Here is a 21,011-nt window from a genome sequence, read left to right as displayed (position 1 = left end):
TTTCTAGGACCTTAATAGATTTGTAAGTTAAATGTGTTCACAAACAATAACATATATGGATAAATAACAAGTATCTATGAATTACAACCTCAGCACGGCCAGGGTTTTTACTATTTTGTAATTTCAATGTTTTTTTATTTTTAACTTACCATTTGAAAGTAGGAAATTACTACTTGTAAATCATAAGTTACATGCGTTACCACTTCTAATTTAATATTTAAATATTAGACCGAATAATTTAAAAAAAAAACCTTTACCTGATACTTTGCTAAAATAGGCTGCAGTATTTCACAACCATTTCTGGAATAATACTGTGGTTCATTTTTTGTACGTTTTCTTGTTTTAAGTGATCCTGGGATGGAACCCAGGATCTCATGCATGCTAGGCAAGCTCTACCACTCAAGCCAAACTACCAACCCTTTGAATTGTTTTTGATAACTTTAGTGAGCCAGACTACCAACCTTTTGAATTCTGTCTTTGATAACTTTGGTGAGCCAAACTACCAGCCATTTGACTTTTGTTTGGTGAGGCTAAACCTGGAACTTGAGCTCTTCCTCACTCCACCTCCTGAGTCACAGGGATTATAGGGGTGTGTCACTGCACTGGGCTTAACATTGTCTCTTTCAGTCAGAGAAAGTGGACAAGGTGCTGCTGCAGGAATTAAATGAGAAACTAGATCTGGCTGAAAGGGCACTGGCTTCTAAGCAACTTCAGATGGATGAGATGAAGCAGATCATTGCCAAACAGGAGGAGGACCTGGAAACCATGGCTGTCCTCCGGGCTCAGGTAAGAGATGTTCTAGAACCCAGGCTAAGTGAAGTCAGCTGCTGTTCAATTCTCAGATTCAAAAGTGTTTAACTTTGATATCTATCTATATATATGTGATATACATGTGTGTATATGTGTGTGTATATATATATGTGTGTGTATATATATATATTTTTTTCAACCAATCACTTAAAATTTTTTGTTAAATTGAAACATGCAAAATGCACCGAAGTTTTAAGTTCACACCTTGGAGAATCTTATCTGTTTCACAATTCATAGGCGGATGAGTAAGTTCCCCTTACAGCATTGTGATGTACCTTATCCATGACATTCCTGTGCATGCCTATTGTCTGTGTTCTCATTTTGTCAGCCATACACCTAGGAGTGGCAATGCTGCTTCCCAGGCAGGCAGGCAATTCAGTAGGGAAACAGGTTCTAAACTGGTTGTACCAAGGACACTTCCACCAGCAGACTTTCCATTGCTGAGGGCTACCAACACTTGTTTATTGGTCATTTTAATTTTAACTATTCTGATTAAGAGGAAACACTTAACCTCCTCAATCATCAGTGAATGCAAATTAACTGAGATAGCACTACATTTTGTACTTGAGAATGATTTCTAAAACCATGGTAGTGGGCAGGAGGCTGGCTCAAGTGGTAGAACACTTGCCTAGCAAGCACAAGGGCCTAAGTTCAAACCCCAGTGCTGCTATAGATTTTATATAAAGTAAATAAAAATAGCAGTTTTACACTGCTGGAACTTTTGCCAAGGTGAAATAACTACCCAACAGAGGACCTCACATATGTCTGGAAATCAATCAGTCACATCTATTTATCTATTATTATGATAAATTTATTTTAAGACCAGCATTCTAAACTATACCTGGCAGAGTAAATAAACCATGTACTATGTTGGTAATCCTGAAAAATACTTTTTAAAAGAGGCTAGAGTATTTCACTGAATCAGTGGCACATGAATTGCCTTACCAGTTCTATTAGTGCATTTCTCTCTGTCTCTCTGTGTCTATGTCTCTCTGTCTTTCTCTCTCTCTCTGTGTCTCTGTCTTTCTGTCTCTCTCTCTCTCTGAAGCAGGGAATCTGCAGCCATCTCTGAGGTAACTCCCATGCTTTGTCCTCTAACAGATGGAGGTGTACTGCTCAGACTTCCATGCTGAAAGAGCAGCAAGAGAAAAAATCCATGAAGAGAAAGAACAACTGGCATTACAGCTGGCATTTGTGCTGAAAGAGAATGCTTTCGAAGACGGAAGCAGGTGAGGAAAGTGAGAGGGAAGCTTGGAGCACCTCATGGTGGGGCGGCGGGGGAGAGGGTGGGGGGTTGTAGGGGAGGACACCCTGTCAAACTGTTTAGTTTGAGTTTGAGAATCACTTTGCCTACATATCATTTGTGTGCCTACAGCACATTTACCTTAAACAAAGATGGACAGATCACTGTGAGAAACTAGATTTAAAATAAGCTATGAAAGACTTAACACCCAGCTATGCAGAAGGCTGAAATCTGAAGATTACAGTTCAAAGCCAGTAAAGTCCATGAGACTCATCTCTAGTTAACCACCAGAATGCCAGAAGCAGAGCTGTGGCTCAAAGTGATAAAGTGCCAGCTTTGAACAGAAGAACTCAAGAACAGCACCCAAGCACTGAGTTCAAATCCCATGCCGACCAAAAAAAAAAAATTAAAAACACAGAGAATAAAATAACACAAAATAACATGTACCTTGTTTGGAATTGGCTAGCAATTTGTTTTATCCGAATTTTTTTAAAGGGTAAAAAGAAGTTGTAGATCAGTGTAGTCTCTCTTGTTCCCCACCATTCACTTCCCTTGTGAAACTAGAAATTTGGTGGTTGACCATCTCTATTACACACACACACACACACACACACACACACACACACACACACACAGAAATTTGGTGGTTGACCATCTCTATTACACACACACACACACACACACACACACACACACACACACACACCTATGTATCTTTAAACAAGATAATACTGAATTCTCTATGAGAAATGACTACTGTATATACTGTTGTACAACTTAACATTGCAATTTTGAATCCTATTGAGAGATATTTAATTACTGTGTCTCTTATAGAACTATGCCTATTTTCTCTAATTGACTCCCCTGCCAGTTATCATCAGTTCAGTGGTTTCTTAACTGATTTTTAAAAATGAAATGAGTCTCAAGTTCTAACGTTTTTGTTGGTAGTGGTGCTCATCGGACTTGAACTCAGGGCTTGGGTGTTGTCCCTCAGCTCTTTTGCTCAAGGCTGGTGCACTTTGAGCCACAGCTCCACTTCCAATTTTCTAGTGGTTAACTGGAGATAAGAGTCTCATGGAGTTTCCTGCCTAGTCTGGCTTTGAACCTCAATCCTCGTATCTCAGCCTCCTGAGTAGCTAGGATTATAGGTGCGAGCCACCAGTGCCCGGTAAAGTTCTGGATTTTATGAACCTTGACCTTGTAGTTGCATACTGGTGTTTTGGGTTTTTTTTTTTCATAGTGTTTACTGCGTCCTAATGGGGCTATATGCCAGGGTTGTAAGACATCACACAGTGTTGCTTTTCACCCCAGTAGGCAGTCCTTGATGGAAATGCAGAGCCGGCATGGAGCAAGAACAAATGACCCCGACCAGCAGGTCTACCTTGTACAAAGAGGTGAGTCACTTATGAGCCAGGGTTCCAGGGAATAACACAATCATGCAGAGAAGATACTCAAAACAGTTCCCTCACACATAGGATGGACTCTTAAGTCACACTACCAAAAGTATAGAGCCCTTCTTGTCCCATACTCCAGTCTTTGTCACTTCCCTGCAAAAGCTTTATCTGCTAGGTAAGGCTTGATCTTAGGCAGCCCCTTCCAGTCATCCTAAGCCTCTACTTGCATATATTTATGCAGTGTCTTCCATATTCCCATCTTCTTGTTGTTGCCTCCCAGGGAACTTTCTTCCCATCTGTAGAACCCATTTCAAATTTCATCTCTATGAGTGTCCCTCCTGAACCTTCAAAGCAATTTATCCCTCTGTTAAGAGTTGGTCTGTTTAGTACTCAGTGAGCTTTACACACTGCCTGGTGTTTGCACATAATAATGTTCACAGTTATTGAGAGTTTACTGGGTGCAGGCTCTGTGTGGATCTCTTCTGTAACTCACTGAAGTTTCAAAAGCTTCCATGAGGTATATATGACCACTTCTTACAGATGCCAGAACTGAAGTTTGACAAGTTTAAGTAGCTCAGACCCCAAGATTAGTGTAGACACTTACTATATAGTACTGCATATAAGAAGTTATCAACTTAGTCTTGTATATATCCAGATCTTCATTTCCTAAAATAGAGCATGGCAGTTCTTAAAAATATGGTGTAGGGCTGGGAAGTTGGCTCAGTGGTAGAGTGCTTGCCTTGCATTCATGAAGCCCTGGGTTCGATTCCTCAGCACCACATAAGCAGAAAAAAACGGAAGTGGCGCTGTGGCTCAAGTGGTAAAGCGCTAGCCTTGAGCTGAAGAGCTGAAGGACAGCGCCCAGGCCCAGAGTTCAGCCCCCACAACCAGATCCAAAAAAAAAAAAAAAATATGGTGTAGTACTTATGGTTTTAAGGCACTAGTAATGTATCGTTTATCATAAATCATTAAAACAGAAAGAATTATCCTTGATTCTAGATATGAAAGATAAAATTCAAAGGTCAATGCCTAGGGTGGCTACAAAATAAAGTTAATGGACACTAACAAGAGTCTAGGCTTACAATACCATCTTGAATTTCATCTTAAAAAGAGAAGGAAAGCTGGGCACACAGGTGGCCCACACCTGTAGTCCTACTCAAGAGGCTTAGATCTGAGAATTGTGTTACAAAGCCCACACAGGGAAATCTGTGAAACTCTTATCTCCAATTTAGCACCAAAAAGCCAGAAGTAGAGCTGCGTTTCAAGTGGTAGAGTGGTAGCCTTGAATGAAAAAGCTAAGGGACAGCATCCAGGACCTGAGTTCAAACTCCAATACAGGTACACACACAAAAAGTGCTTTCTAGATGGAACTAAACATTTTATTCCTTCATTCCCAGGGGCTGAGGAGAGGAATTGGCGGCAACCACAGCAACAGAGCATTCCAATTCATTCTTGCCCCAAATGTGGTGAAGTCCTGCCTGACATAGACACGCTACAGATTCATGTCATGGATTGCATCATTTAAAGGTTGCCATTCTCTTACCCGCCCCGTCCTCCCTCCCCTCAGACTGTTGGTAACATCAGGTTTTCTCCTCCAGGACTTGTACTTCTGCTCCTTTGTGTGTTCTCAAATATTTTTGCCTTGTGCTGCTTCTTTTAGGAGAAAAAAATGTATCTATTCTAAACAGAACACTGTGGATTCCCATAAATTCAGAAAATGGAATCCTCATCACAGCCTTCCGACAATAAAGTTGGTGTTTGCTATGTTCTGTTCATGCGAGTCACTGTTCTGTCCTCACAGGACACCATGTGACAGCTCAGAGTCAGTGGAGAAACTTTATTGATCAACTTAACACTCTTTGAAGGAAGCAGGGGAAAATAGGTGATCATGGGTTAATCAAGAAAATGTCTGAAGGGCTGGGAAGTTGGCTCAGTGGTAGAGCGCTTGCCTTGCAAGCCTGAGGCCCTGGGTTCGATTCCTCAGCACCACATAAGCAAAAAGAAAAAAAAAAGCCGGAAGTGGCGCTGTGGCTCAAGTGGTAGAGCGCTAGCCTTGAACTGAAGAGCTGAGGGACAGCGCCCAGGCCCAGGGTTCAGGCCCCACAACCGGACCCAAAAAAAAAAAAAAAAATGTCTGAAGTCTTTTTAAGTACACTCAGTTAAAATGGATCTTGTGGGGGTTCTGTTTGTGTTTCTGTCAGTGTTATGGTTGCAGCTCTTCTGTCAGTGTTATGGTTGCAGCTCTTCCTGTGCGCACTGAGCTTTTTGGCTCATAGCAGGGCACGTGAACAAATCTGACACATACGACAATGAGTTCACTGATCTTCCTGGACCCAATCATAGTATTAAGAATTTCACTTTAGCTAGGCATCAGTGTATCACACCTGTAATCCTAGCTACTCAGAAGGCTGAGATCTGGGAATCTTGGTACAAAGCCAGCCCAACTGAACACCAAAAGACCAGAAGTGAAGCTGTGGTTCAAGTGGTAGAAGACCTTGAGCAAAAAAAGCCTAAAGGACAGCACCGAGGCCCTGTCTGATACACACACACACAAAATAAAAATAAAAATCAAGTTTCTTTCCATTTATTACTAGAAGTTTCTAGTGTAATTTTTTTTTTTTACTACTTTATACTTGAGAAAATAGACTTCTGTAGTATCCTAAGTAGAGAAGCAAATCAAATGGTTTCACATTTAAATTATTAGGGGAGCTTTCATATTTTGTTTAAATAAAAATATCCTGCCGACCCAAACTCTGAAATAACAATGTGAATGGACAGAATAAGCCTGTGACCCAGTTATTTGTTTGCTAGTGGTTAGGATTGCAAATGAACTGGCTTAAATTAAGGCTGCTGAAGAGTTATCTGTATCTCATGTCCACTGCAGCAGTACTCATAGTAGCTCAGATATGGAAGGCAACCTAGGTGTCTGCCATTAGATGAGAAGCTAAAGAAAATGCGGTGTACATACACAATGAAAGCTTATTCAGCCTAAAAAAAAAAAAAAAAGAGGGAAATCCTATCATTGGTCACAGCACTGATGAATCTGAAGAATATCCTGTTAAGTGAAATGCAGGAGACAAAGCACAATAATACCACATGATCTCACTTACATATGAAATCTCAAAAAGGTGAACTCACATAGGCTGGGGGCTGTTAGCAGAACCTGAGGATAAGTAGTGAAACAGATGCAGTTTCAGTAAGAAAAAGCTTCCTTCCAATGCACAAAATGATGACTGAAATCATGTATTTTTAAAATTAAGGCTGCTTAGTAAAGAATTTATGAAGTCTGTACATGTCTTGTCTCAATTATTGTGTGATTATCTCTCTACTTATTTGTCTGAAACTGGACTCCAACTGATTGACACTTGCTTTCAAAGCTCATTGGCTGGTGCTCCAACTCCTGTGTGATTTCTCTTCAAAGGCCTTGTTCCATGTTACCAGTTAACACAACATAGGAAATTTGTGTATACCGGGTGAAAACCACTTTGTATGACATCTACCTGTGTTTGACTTTTCATTGCTGTGACACAATACCTTGTCAGAACAAACTAAAAGGAAGAAAAAATTATTTTGGCTCATGATTTCAGAGGTTTTGGTCCATTATGGTAGGAGAGAGCATGGAAGAGCAGATCAGCCTACATCATGTTGGGGGTGGGGAGTGGAGAGTGAGAGAGAGAAGGGAGAGGAGAAGGAGGGAGCAGGGAAGATGAACAGGTGTGAATCTTTGTTTCCTGCCTTTCTAGGTTTGAGAGTTAAGATGTTAAGATATTCGTCTTAACAGTAAGAAAGTGTGGCCCTTTATAATCTTTTGCCCAATAGTCTCACTCTCAGGAATAAGCTTAAAAGAAAATAAGGTTGAGGTGGGAGTATCAGGGTTTGAAGCCAGCCCTGGCAGAAGAGTCCGTGAGTGGCCCGAGTGTCTGGAGTGCCAACCTGGGTGGAAAAACGAAGGGACGGCATCAGGTCCTGAGTACAAGCCGCAGTAACGGCTCAAGCAATCATCTCTTCTGCTCGGACGTGTTTGGAATTTCGCAGAAACTACGCACGATTATGCATTTGGAAACCATGATCATGTACAAACACTATTTTTGGAATGTAAAGACATAAAGAGCCGTCAATTTTACCATTGAATGTTCCTTGAAAAATAAAGTCTCCTGTTAAGTGATTCGCAGCTCGGGCAATGTTACAATTCTCGAGATGGAACGGGCCGGGGGGGGGGGGCATCTTCCCTTCATTGAAGCGATGGCTAGAGCTGGTACACCCGACGGCCAGTTTACGTAGAGTTTGGGGCTTATTAGCTACGAGTCGAACACCTCGTTTGGGCTCAGGAACAGAAGGAAGTGAGACACGGTCGGCGGCTCCGACCGGAGTGGTCACTCACGCCGCAGGAAGCCGTCGGGCCGGCGGGAGCGGCGCGGCGCGGCGTCCGTGCCCCCACCTCGGGCAGAGTCCGTCCCGGACAGCACCGGGAACCCAATTCTGACCCTGACCAAAACACTGAGGAAGACCGCAATTTCCCAGCGCCAGGGGGAGCCAGAACGCGGCTTTACCTGCAGCAGCCCACAGATCACCAGCCGGAAGTTCTTGTGCCCTTAACAAAGATGGCGCCCGACGACGTGTGGCTTTGCGCCGGCCGGTCACCGCCGAGAGCGCCGGCGTAGCCAATCAGTGCGGCCTTGCGGTCGCGTACCTCTGACGTCGAAGGCAGGGCGGGGTCCAGTTGGAATTTTGGCGGGTTCCGAGGTAGCTGGGAAGAGGAACCGGCACCAGGTAAGAAGCACCGGCTCTGGAACCGCGGGCGACCCCCGCGTTTTGGTAGGATGCCCTGCAGAAGCCCGAGAACGGGAGGAACCCCCGGGTGGAAGCGATCTGGAGTCGGGCAACAGCAGGGAGGCCTCTAGGGCGTGCGGCGAGGAAGGCGCTGCGGGGTGGGGGCTGGAGAATTGCGGCTTTATTTATCTAAGGGACCAGTTTTGGTGCGTGTGCGTGTGCCCGAGAGAGTGCCGAACTTGAACTCAGGACCTTCTGTTCTCGCTTACACTTTTTGCTTAAGGTTGGCGCTCTACCACTCGAGCTTCCTCTTCCGGCATTTTGCTGGTTAAGGCTCACGGCTTTGTCTGCCGGATCCTCAGATCTCAGCTTCTAGAATAGGAGTATAAGCGTGAACCACCGGCTCCCAGCAGCGGGGTTTTTGTTGTTGTTGTTTTGTTTTGTCGTTAAAGTTACTCTTTAAAATGTTTGCCATCTGAGCTTATTTCGTAGATGATTTGATGATGGCTACTGAGTCCATAGTTTGTGCAGATCCGAACATATTCTTTGACTTGCAGTCTAATGAGGATAACAAATAGTGGACGGTACACAATAAAGTAGCAGAAAGGTCAAGGAGAGCCTGCAGAAGGAGGCATGCTCAGATAGGGTGGTCTGGAGAGACTTTCAAAAATGATAAACTTCATAGAGACTGAAGGAGGACAAGCTTCCCATCATAATCCAAACTTGAGCCGGTTCATGCCTTGTAATCTTAGCTACTCAGGAGGCTGAGATCTGAGGTTCGTGATTTGAAGCCAGCCCGGCCATGAGACTCTTTATTTCCTGATAAACGACTCAAAAAAGCCGGAAGTGGCTCAGTGGCTCAAGTGGTAGAGCGCTGGACTTGAGCAAAAGAAAAAGAAGCTCAGGGATAACACCCAGACCCAGAGTTCAAGCCCCAGGACTGGCCAAAAAATAAAAATAAAAAATCCAAAGCTGAAAGCATCATGGTTGTTCTATAACTTCAAACTAACCTGTTCCAAAGTGGTAGAATTGGATAGAGGGTCCCAGAGACGATAAAGAAGTAGAAGTACTTCTTTGTTCTAAGAGCACTGGAAATTAGTAAGAAATTTCCACTTAGAGAACACTGCCATGATCTGATTTATGTTCCTCAAAGGTTAGTAAGGAAAGCAAGATTACTGTAACCATTGTACGGAGAGTAGGCTGCAGGAGGCAGAAACCCAGATAGAAGGCTAAAGTAGTCATCCAGGCTAGAGATAATGGTGACTTGTCCTAACGCTTGGGCAGTCATATTGGAGAGAAATGAAAGATGGGAGCAATATTTTAGAGATAGAACCCATAGTGCTTGTCAACTAGCCATGAATGTGAAGACCAACAGGAGGGCCCAGATTAGTTTGGGAGGAAGGCTGGAGTTAGTTATCAAAATGACCCGGGACAGCTTGTCCAACCCCCAGGAAGCTCACACTCCAGCCCATTGTACAGTGTGCATAGGATGGGCCCAAGGAAATGTTTGTTGAATAACTAAAAAGAAATCACTGTAATTAGTATCTTGACATTAGACTTATCAAAGTTACACATATCAGATGGTAATTGTAACTTAAATCACCTTCAGTGAAAAAAGGAGGCTGCACAGAATGATAAGACTTTGTCTTACACTGGCTATTCCTCTGTCTGCTAGCTAGAATTAAAATCCCAATGGTAGAATTGAGTAGACTCACACACTAAACTGCTATGGACAGAGAAGACATTGGATGCACTAAAAAAAATTTTTTAAAAAGAAAATAGCCTTTAAAGTATTCTAACTATATTGTGAAGCCAAGTAAAATATACCATTTATTTGCTCTGAGAGAGGGGGCATTGGTGATGGGAGAGTGTGCAAGAAATGTCAGGTGAATTCTGAGGTTACAGCCCATCAGATTTGTGAGGTTCTTGATTTGCTGGATATGTGTGTTGTGTGAAGAATCAAGAATAAGGATGACTCTTCTGATGTTGATTTCACACAGCCACGATTCTAGATTATTCATCTCCCATTGGCTTGATCCTCCAAACTTGATCACAACTGTTCTGGGCAACATGAATGGTAAGGCCTGCTTATTTAATTTCTCTTTATTTAACAAAAAATTACCAGGTTACCTGTGAACTTGTTAACTCATTCTGACTCCAAAATAGTGAACATGTTCCCCTACCTGCAGTTATTTTTCTCTGGTTCCAAAAAGAGAGAGAGGGTTTTCCCTTTGTTTTAAATTTGATGGAGCAGGAGACAGGTGGAAAAAATAGAATGACATCCATGAGAAGCTGAAAGGAATTGATCTGCTATATAAACAGAGGAACTGGCTATAAATAGTAGACCCTTGGTCAGTTTTCAGAGGAAGGATAGCAATGAGATGATGTTCAGAGTTAGTGGTGAAATATAAAGAAGCTAATTGCTTGTATTTTTAATATAAAATACAGACAAGTCATACACTTAAGAGTTTGTTTTTGGTGTCCATATTGGTACTTGAACTCAAACTAGGCGCTGTCTCTGAGCTTTTTGCTCAAGGTTGGTACTCTACTCTTGAGCCACAGTTTCACTTTTGGCTTTTTTGTTGGTTAGTTGGAGATAGATAAGAGTCTCACAGATTTTCCTATCTAAGCTGGCTTTGAGCCATGATCCTCAGCTCAACCTCCTGAGTAGCTGGGATTATCAAGGTGAATCGCTGGCATCTAGCCATCATTGTAATAGAGTTCAAAAGGAAGAAGACATAAGAGGCTGGAGAAGACAGTGTGAACTGAAAAGAAAAAAAAAAAAAGGTAAAACAATTGTTTGGAGGAAGTAAAAAGTTCTAGCCCAGCAGTATGGAGGTTCCTCAAAAGACTCCACATAGAGCTCCCCTATGACCCAGCAATCCCACTTTTGGGCATTTACCCAAATGTTTACAAACAAGACCACACTAAAGCTACCAGCACGACTATGTTTATTGCAGCATTATTTACTATAGCTAAGATATGGAACCAACCCAGATGCCCCTCAGTAGATGAATGGATCAAGAAAATGTGGTATATATACACAATGGAATTCTATGCCTCCATCAGAAAGAATGACATTGCCCCATTTGTTAGGAAATGGAAAGACTTGGAAAAAATTATATTAAGTGAAGTAAGCCAGGCCCAAAGAAACATAGGTCCCATGGTTTCCCTTATTTGCAATATCTAGTATATGTCTGAGTCAAGCAGAAAAGGTCAGATAAGGTGATGTTAGGGAAATGAACCCTAAGATATGTATTCAAATGTTTTTTTTTTCTTTCATATGATTATTTCTAACACATTTATAAGATTATTTCTTTGTTCCTTTGTATGTCCCTCCCCCACAGTATAACCCCTGCTTTCACTGCATTTGATGTTGGTATAATTTGTGGTGGGGAAGGGGAAAAACAAATCATTTAAATAGGGATACAGGTGGACCCATTGCAACAATGAGATGTACAAGTCATTATGTCAAAAACGAACTTTACAACTTTGGTGGATGGGAGGATGGGAAGGGGAAACAGAGGAGGCTACAATGCTTGATAAGGAATGTATTCATTATCTTGCCCATGTAGTTGTAACCCCTCAGTACAGTATTTTCACAATAAAAAAATAAAATAAAATATAAAAAAAAAGTTCTAGCCCAGTGCATGACCCACCCAAGCAAATACTAGCTCCTCCTCCCTTAGCCCAGTGCCCTCTCAGAAGTACCCAGGCACAAGAAAAATAGACACAGTGGAAACAAGTGGCATATCAGGCAAGACAGGGATGTCTATAGCTGTACCTTAACTGCCTGGTAAATGTTGAGGGTTTGAGCTAGCTGTGCTTGTCATTGGCACTTTTTCTCAGGTTTGCCTTACTTCTCTCCTCGACCTTCTCTGTCTTCTAGTGGAGGAAGATGATTTGGCTGTGCTGACAGCTCTGCTGGAGGAGAATAGGTCAGCCTCAGCTTGTAATTCAGAAGAGAGTAACTCCCTGGCCCAGGAGGATGGCGAACTGGACGAATTTGATGAGCTTTTTGATGCTGATGGTGATGGTGAATCTTACACAGAAGAGGCTAGTGATGGCGATGTGGGGAGAACAGAAAACGAGAAGGAAAATCTGGCTACTCTCTTTGGCGATGTGGGGGACTTAACAGATGAAGATATTCCTGCATCGCCCGCCACTGAAAACAGGGTCCTCAATGCTGCTCCTGCCCCCAGGCAAGAGAAAACCAACGAGGAGTTGCAAGGTGCCTTCACCTCATACTTTCTCTAATTGCTTGTAACAAAGTAGACAGAGACCACAGTATGACAGAGTCAAACAAAATAGCTGGAAACTCAGGATATCAGTAAATAGCTGTAAAAGACAAATGATCTGAGTCAGTAGAGGACAGAGACATTTGTGATCAACATTTCAGCATCTCTCCGTCTCCTCCCATAATGCCTTCCAACAGACCTGCCCTAAATCTTACTCTGTGCTTGTTACAGATGATATTTCCTTAGGATCCATAGGTGTGTGGAATGAGGGACACAGCTACAATGTTACCAAATACTGAATCCTTAACCAAGGCTTTGAGGCATCCCCTTTTTTGTTTCTGACATCTTTTCCTACATATTATGTTTATTATGTGTGTACATGTGCACCAGGGCTGGGGCTTAAACTTAAGACCTTGCACTCTCTCTTGGCTTTTTGGCTCAAGGCTGATACTCTACCACTTCAGTCACACTTAGATTTCTAGCTTTTTATTGGTTAGTTGGAGAAAAGAGTCATTTGGACTTTGTTGCGCATGCTGGCTTCAAACCACATGCTTAGGTCTCAGCCACCTGAGTAGCTAGGATTATAGGTGTGAGCCACCAGCTCCCGTCTTTTATTTAATTTATTTTTATTTTTTATCATTATAAAGGTGATATGCAGAGGGGTTACAGTTACATAAGTCAGGCAATAAGTACGTTTCTTTTAGGCTATTTTCTCCCTATCCCTCCCAGTTTTTCCTTCCTTTCCCCACCCACAAGTTGGATAGTTCATTTTCCATATAGTGTTTAGTGAGTGTCGATGCTGCATTTGTTCACCCTTTGTCTCACCATTTCTGTGCCCCCCCCTTACCTTCTAAAGACAGATAAACGAACAAACAAGCAAAAGAAAATGAAAACAATTAGCAACAACAACAACAAAAAACACCTCTTGTTTCCACCTCCTGGAGTTCATTTCAGTAAATATGACTTTATGGTCAGATGCACATAGCTATTGAGCCTATGTGATCATCTCCTAAGAATATCCTCCTTTGGTCTCACTCTGTGTGAATGCCTAAAGTTCTGCATAATTTTTCATGTCCCAGTGTATTTTTATCTTTTACCATCCAGTGTGTTTACTTATAGATTTATAGACACATTCTAGTTACCACAAATGAAGGAAACCATGTCATCTATGTTTCTTTGGGTCTTGCTTACTTCACTTAATATTTTTCCAAGATCCATTTCCTTACAAATGGTACAATATCATTTTTTCTGATAAATTTATGCTACATTTTCTTGATCCATTCATCCACTGAGGGCCATAGTTTTAAGTTATAATAAAATTTAATGGCTAACTGTGCCTTCTAATACAGGAGCTAGCATTTGTTATATTGTTTATGTTATTTCTATTCTTGTAAAAGAGGTACAATCACTGCTCAGTTTTGGATGTGCCATTGTCAGTTGTACCAGTCTTTAACATGCTTAGTTGTCAGACCCTGCTGATTGGAGATATACAGTGTGTTTTTCTGGGGGAGCTTTGGGTATGTGATGGTATTGTGAGTCTCAGAGACACGGGCAGACAACAAAAGTATTACATCATTCTTGCCAGGTGGAACATTTATTTTCCCTGCTTAGTCTTAAATTAGTGTATTTTTCTTTCCTAGATGAATTAAGGAAGTTGCAAGAACAAATGAAGTCCTTACAAGAGCAGCTAAAAGCAGCCTCAATTCAACAGCCTGCAAGTCCAGCCCTCCTCAAATCCTCCAGTAACTAGACTTTCATCGTAGCCTCTCTGTTACTTGAGAACTATAACATTGTTCTTTGCATCCAAAGCAGCCTTTGACCCTGTTCCTAAACTGGCTTTACTTATTTCTTTTACTTCAAGGGAAGTGTCCCCGGTCCCCTCTGAAAGAGAAGAAAGTTCAGCGGATTCAGGAGTCCCCGTGCTTCTCAGCAGAGCTCAATGCCCCTCCCCTACCCAGAACCAAACGTCTGGCTCGGACGCCAAAGGCTGCTACAGGTGAGGTACTGAGGCCTCTCTAGGTTGCACCACTCTGGCTGTATGTAAAATCTGATTTGGTCTTGCCTTGTGTACGTGCACCTGTGCAGGAAGGTGGTCTGGACTGTCATGGCTCCCTAATAGGAAAGTCATTTTCTTAGAAGTAGGAGCTGTAGAAGGGATGGTAGGGGAAAAACAAAGGAGGAGGTAACAATGCTTGATAGGAAATGTACTCATTACCTTGCTCATGTAACTGTAACCCCTCTTTACAGTTGTGGGGTTTTTTTACAATAAAAATTTATTTAAAAAAAAAAAGTAGGAGCTGTAGGAAATGCTTTGGGCTCTTACTCTCCATCTAAGAGTACTTAGACTGTCTTTAGAGCCACAGTAGGTATTTACTATACGGTAACAAGTTGACCATAGTTGTCTTTAAGCTTTACTTATTCCATAGTTAATAGAACCCTGAATTTAGTTCTCAGGCTGGAAATCTGGAGATTTAACCTTTGGGCTTATGAGAATAAGGCACATAGGGCCTTATTAAGTGGGTATTTTATCTGAAGCCAGGTTACATTAAACCAAAAGGACCATTCCTTTTTTTTTTTTTTTTTGCCAGTCCTAAGGCTTGAACTCAGGGGCTGGGCACTGTCCCTGAGCTTTCTTTTGCTTAAGGCTAACACTCTACCACTTGAGCCACAGTACTACCCTTGGCTTTTTCTATTTATGTGGTACTGAGGAATAGAACCCAGGGCTTCATGCATATTAGGCAAGCACTCTATCACTAAGCCACATTCCCAGCCCAAAAGGACTATTCCTTACATGGGAAATAGCCTTCTACTCCAAGAGACTAGAATAGTATTCAAATTAAACCTTATTCCAGCATGTGTTTATGTTATAAGATAGAAATGGAAACAATGTGTAAGCTCAAGTATTGTTAATACACATTGCCTCCATTTACCCAAGATAATTACTCCTCAGAAGATCCAGTGCAGAGTGATGAGGAAAGAGCCTAATAAAGCAGCAGTTTAGACACTACATGTGAATAGCTTTGGGCCAGCTCTTCTCTACCTGTGAAAAAGAGCTGCCGACTTGAACTATTGACACTAATTAAGCATTTGCTTTGTCCACTTACAAATAAGTATCTGAACCTTGAGACCTTTGACATTGGGTGTTTCATTAGAAAATACTCAAAATGTGGTTTTGAGGACATGGACCTGTTTTCTGAGTTCTAAAGTTCTCGGGTTGTCCTGACCCCTAGCTTAGGAACAGTGACCAAAGTCCCTCTGAGGGTAAACAATGCAGTCTTTCGTAAGAATGACTGTGCCCAGGCTTTCTGACCTTTTGAATTATTATACCACTTGTTTTATTTATTGTTTTATTGTCATTATAAAGATGACTTATAGAAAGGTACATAAGTTATGTGAGTCAGGTAATGAGGACATTTCTTTTTGGACAGTATCACCCCTTGCTTCACTCTCTCAAGTTTTCTCCTTCCATCTCCACCCACAAGTTGTGTAGTTCATTTTTAACATAGTATCTAGTGAGAACCACTGCCACATTTGTTCACTCTTTGTCCCTCCATTTCTGTGTTCCCCTTACCCTCCCAAAGACAGATAAGTGAACAATAAGACCAAAAGAAAACAAACACAGCAACAAAGAAAAACACCTCTTGTTTCAATTTCCTAGAGTTCATTTCAGTCTATTATTTTATATGATCAGATGCACATAAGCATTGCACCTTTGTGTTCCTCTCCTAAGAATATCCTCCTTTAGTCTCACTGTGTGTGAATGCCTAGAATCCTAATCATGTCCCAGTGTATTTTAGATTTAACTTCCACATATGAAAGCAAACATGCCTGTTTGTCTCTCTGAGCTTGGCTTGCCTCACTTAACGTGATTTGTTCTAGGTCCATCCATTTTCCTGCAAATGACATAATCTTATTCTTTCTAAATAGCTCTAAAATTCCATGTATGTATGTACCATATTTTTTAATCCACTCATTTATTGTAGGGCATCTGGGCCATTTCCATATAGCCACTTTTAAAATATGAAGAGTAACTGCATCAGGAATATTTAATGTGTGCATTGATCAGGAAAACACCCTGGTCCCCTCCCTGTAAAGAAAGTGGAATGGAAAAGAAAGAAATGAAATAGGAAAGAAAGATGTATGCACAATTCTCTCACAATAAGCCATGAGCAGGGTACTAGTGGCTCACTCCCAGCTACTTAGGAAACTGAGATATGAGGATTGCAGTTTAAAGCCAGCCTGGGCAGTGAAGTAAGTCCATACAACTCCTATCTCCAATAAACTATTCAGAAAAGGCTGAAAGTGGTACTGTGTCTCAGGTGGTAGAGCACTAGCCTTGAGCACAAAGAGGCTCAAGAAAAGCACCCTGAGTTCAAGCCCTAGGACAGGCCAAAAAAAAGGAGCCATGCTTATATGTAGTGAAAATCTGCAAATGCCACTGCATTTAGAATGTCTGCTACAGTAGGCCCAAGTTATGAATTCCTATGTAAATGTAAGGTAGACATGTTCTTCCTTAGAAGTGCTGGTCACATTTGAAGTGGCTGATGGCTGCCTGTCACTGATGGCTTCTGCCATAGTGGATAAAACTGATAGAAAACATTTCCATCATCCCAGATGGTCTGTTGGGTCACACTGGAGACTGAAGGTGGTCAGATGTGCTCTCATGGGCTACCTGTGTTCCCTCAAAATTTAGTTGTTTTATGCATTAAAAGAATTCTGTAAGCAAATTTCATGCTTATATCAGTGTGAATTTCTTTTCACTAAATTCTAAATTAATTTTCTAGAGTCCAAAAACTCTTCTTTAAAGATGACAGCTACTCCTCCTGAACCACTCCGAAGTATTCCTGGGAACAAACCTAGTGAGACGACTAGAGATCAGAGCTCAGCTGTCTCCAGGAGTGCAGCCATCTCCAGGAATTCTGAGGAACCAGCTCCTCAGGTCTCTGTGGAAGCCTTCTCTGGCCTGAGGCTCAGGTCAGTAGTTCTGTCAGCTCTCCTTCCCTCTATACCACTAGATGGCACTTCCTACTCTGAAGATGGTGTCTTTTATAAGCAGTGTGCCTGGGTAGGAGATCCACAAAAGATTAAGAGTTCTTGAATTGGACAAAGTTTGGCGGAAAATCTAGCAGCAGCACTTGGTTTGACTTAGTACAGCTGTGTGTGAAGTGTTTAAGGAAGCCTTACTCTGGATTTATGGTGAATAAAGAACATTTATGTGTAAAAGGAAATAATAGTATATTCAGTAAGAAATAGGTCAGAGTGGCACTGTAGCTCAAGTGGTAGAGTGCTTGCCTTGAGCTGAAGACCTGAGGGACAGTGACCAGGCCCAGAGTTCAAGCCCCATGACAGACAAAAATGAATAAATAAAAGAAATAGGTCAGGACAGACTAAGTTTTTTTTAAGTCTAAATTAAACTACTTGTTTGTGGTACTAGGCATTGTAGACTATTTTTAAATCATTTAATGAGGATAGTAATCTCTATATAACAGATGTTTACAAATAATAAAAAGCTATGAAGTCATATCTGTATCTAAGGAAAAGAAAAACCTTGGTTTGAAAACTAAGCTGGGCATCATCTCACACCTATAATCTCAGCACTTAGGAGACTGAGGCAGGCCAGCCTGGAATACATAGCAAGACCCTGTTTGAAAAGGCCAAAAGAGGGTCAGCCACAGTGGCATACTACTATAATCCCAGCCACACAGTAGGTATAGACGGGAGAATTACCATCCAGAGATAGCCTGGGAAAAAAAGTAAATGAGACATCCCATCAGTAAGCCAGATGTGCTGGTATATGCCTGTAATCCCAGCTAAGAGAAGCTGTAGGTCAGAGGATCTTTGTCTGAGGCTGGTCCTGGAGAAAAAAACATGAGACCTTATCTAAAAAAAAAGCAGGGGCTGGGAAGTTGGCTCAGTGGTAGAGTGCTTGCCTTGCATGCCTGAGGCCCTGGGTTCGATTCCTCAGCACCACATAAGCAAAAAGAAAAAAGCCAGAAGTGGTGCTGTGGCTCAAGTGGTAGAGTGCTAGCCTTGAGCTGAAGAGCTGAGGGGCAGTGCTCAGGCCCAGAGTCCAGGCCCCATGACCGGACCCCCCACCAAAAAAAAAAAAAAAAAAAGCAAAAAGGGCAGGAGTATAGCTCACAGAGTAGATAGTACACTTGTTTAGCAAGTGTAAGGCCCTGAATTCAAACCCTAGTACCTCAAAGAAAAAAAACTGTGCCTTATACATACTACATAACTAAGCTTCCTAAAGCACCATAGCACCTCCTCGGACAGCTGGGAAGGTGCCAGATACTTTATTAGAACAGTAATCAATTGTTGGTTTTCTTTTTTTTTTTTTTTTTTATTGTAAAGATACTGTACAGAGGGTTACAGTTACATGAGTGAGGTAATGAGTACACTTCCTCTTGAACATTGTTACCCCCTCCATTGTTTTCCCCCTACCATCCCCTCCCTCCCTCCCTTCCCCGAGGTTCTTTTTTTTTTTTGATTGTGATTAAATGATTACATAATTTCAAAGTCACAAGTTCATTCTAACTTCCCTGGAGCAAATTGTCTACCACAGTCTGTAATTTATAACAGTGTTCACATGTTATATACCATATTTGTGATCAGCAGCATGGGGATATTTAGTAGTGGTTCAACCAGATGAGCGGGAGTTCTTTGTTTCTTAAGTCCTGTTAGTTTTGTCGTATCACCTAACCTTTTGGATTTAGCATCCACTTATCAGGGAGACCATGTACCGTTTGTCTCTTCGTTCTTGGCTTACCTCGCTCAACATGATTCCTTCTAGCTCCATCCATTTCCCTGCAAATGCCATTATTTTGTCATTTCTAATGGCTGCATAATATTCCATTGTGTATAGATACCACAATTTTTGGATCCATTCATCTGTGGTGGGGCACCTAGGTTGTTTCCATATCCTAGCTATTGCGAACAGTGCTGCAATAAACATGGAGGTGCACGTGTCCTTGTATATTGGTTCCTGTTGTTCAGGGTAGATGCCTAGAAGTGGTATGACTGAGTCGTAAGGGAGGTCAATCTTTAGCTTTCTAAGGACCCTCCAGACTGCTTTCCAAAGTGGTTGTATAAGTGTACATTCCCACCAGAAGTGTAATAGGGTTCCTCTTTCTCCACATCCCCTCCAGCATTTGTCGTTGGCTGATTTGTGGATGTGGGACATTCTGACTGGGGTAAGGTGGTATCTCAGGGTTGTCTTTATTTGCATTTCCTTCACCACCAGGGATGATGAACATTTCCTCATGTGTTTCTTTGCCATTTTTATTTCTTCATTTGAGAAGTCCCTCTTTAGTTCCCTCGCCCATTTAGTAATTGGTTTGTTAGGTTTGGGAGGGATTAGTTTCTTGAGTTCCCTGTATATACAGGATGTTAACCCTTTGTCTGATATATTGCTGGTAAATATTTTTTCCCAATTAGTTGGTTGTCTTTCTAGCTTAGTTGCGATAGATTTAGCTGTGCAGAAGCTTTTTATTTTAAGGTAGTCCCATTTGTCGAGTCTCTCTCCAACTTGTTGTGACCCTGGGACTCTGTTCAGGAAGTTCCTTCCTGTGCCTATTAGTTCAAGTGTCTCTCCTACTCTGTCCTGCAGTAGTTTCAGAGATTCAGGTTTAATATTAAGGTCTTTAATCCATTTTGAGTTGATGTTGGTGCATGGTGATAGGCTGGGGTCCACTTTTAGTTTTCTGCATGTGGCTGCCCAGTTTTCCCAGCACCAGCGGTTGAAGAGGCTGTGTTTCTTCCATTGTATGTCTTTGGCTCCTTTGTCGAATATCAGCTGGCTGTAGGCCTGTGGATTTATATCTGGATCTTCTATTCTGTTCCATTGGTCTTCAGGTCTGTTTTTGTGCCAGTACCATGCTGTCTTTGTGATTATAGCTCTGTAGTAGAGTTTGAAGTTCGGCATGGATAGCCCTCCCATATTGTCTTTATCCCCTAGAATTGTTTTGGCTATTCTAGGTCTTTTGTTGTTCCATATAAATTTTTGGACTGTTTTCTGTATTTCAGTGATGTACGTCATTGGGATTTTAATAGGAATTGCATTGAATTTGTATATTAGTTTTGGAAGTATCACCATCTTTACTATATTAAGTCGGCCTATCCAGGAGCATGGGAGGTCTTTCCATTTCCTAGTGTCTTCTGTAATTTCTTTCTTTAACTTTTTATAGTTCTCATTAAATAGTTCTTTTACATCTTTGGTTAGGTTAATTCCTAAATATTTTATTTTTTGGGAGGTTATTGTGAATGGGGTTGCTCCCTTTATTTCCCTCTCTTCCTGTGCGTTATCAGTGTATAAGAAGGCAACTGATTTTTGTGGGTTTATTTTGTATCCTGCTATTTTGCTGAAGTGACTTATGATTTCTAAAAGTTTGGGGATGGAGTTTTTGGGATCGTGGAGGTATAGTATCATGTCGTCTGCAAAAAGGGATAGTTTAACTTCTTCTTTCCCTATGCGGATCCCTTTAATGTCTTTTTCTTGCCTTATTGCCCTGGCTAAGGGTTCTAGGACTATGTTGAAGAGGAGTGGAGACAGTGGGC

General features: G+C 41.7%; 2 protein-coding genes across 4 annotated transcripts in view; both read left to right on the top strand.

Annotated features, from left to right (window-relative positions):
- The window catches only part of Optn (optineurin), a 32,165-nt gene extending 26,948 nt beyond the window's left edge, over positions 1 to 5,217 (top strand). For 2 of the 3 annotated variants that reach the window (XM_042686094.1, XM_042686096.1), the window contains 4 exons: positions 628 to 786; positions 1,912 to 2,039; positions 3,365 to 3,447; positions 4,845 to 5,217. In XM_042686094.1, the coding sequence (XP_042542028.1) occupies positions 628 to 786; positions 1,912 to 2,039; positions 3,365 to 3,447; positions 4,845 to 4,972 (498 nt within the window). In that variant the 3' untranslated portion in view covers positions 4,973 to 5,217. The remainder of the gene's footprint in view (positions 1 to 627; positions 787 to 1,911; positions 2,040 to 3,364; positions 3,448 to 4,844) is intronic. The other variant, XM_042686095.1, reaches the window with a different exon arrangement.
- Positions 5,218 to 8,203: 2,986 nt separating this feature from the next.
- The window catches only part of Mcm10 (minichromosome maintenance 10 replication initiation factor), a 33,604-nt gene continuing 20,796 nt past the window's right edge, over positions 8,204 to 21,011 (top strand). The window contains exons 1-6 of the mRNA XM_042686308.1: positions 8,204 to 8,217; positions 10,218 to 10,294; positions 12,107 to 12,448; positions 14,096 to 14,197; positions 14,317 to 14,451; positions 17,240 to 17,429. Of these exons, the coding sequence (XP_042542242.1) occupies positions 10,288 to 10,294; positions 12,107 to 12,448; positions 14,096 to 14,197; positions 14,317 to 14,451; positions 17,240 to 17,429 (776 nt within the window). The 5' untranslated portion in view covers positions 8,204 to 8,217; positions 10,218 to 10,287. The remainder of the gene's footprint in view (positions 8,218 to 10,217; positions 10,295 to 12,106; positions 12,449 to 14,095; positions 14,198 to 14,316; positions 14,452 to 17,239; positions 17,430 to 21,011) is intronic.

Source organism: Dipodomys spectabilis, unplaced genomic scaffold, assembly GCF_019054845.1.
Source record: "Dipodomys spectabilis isolate Male_0828 unplaced genomic scaffold, ASM1905484v1 ptg000096l, whole genome shotgun sequence".
Taxonomy (NCBI): domain Eukaryota; kingdom Metazoa; phylum Chordata; class Mammalia; order Rodentia; family Heteromyidae; genus Dipodomys; species Dipodomys spectabilis.
Note: the sequence above shows the minus strand (reverse complement) of the source record. Positions and strands in the feature narration are given on the sequence as shown.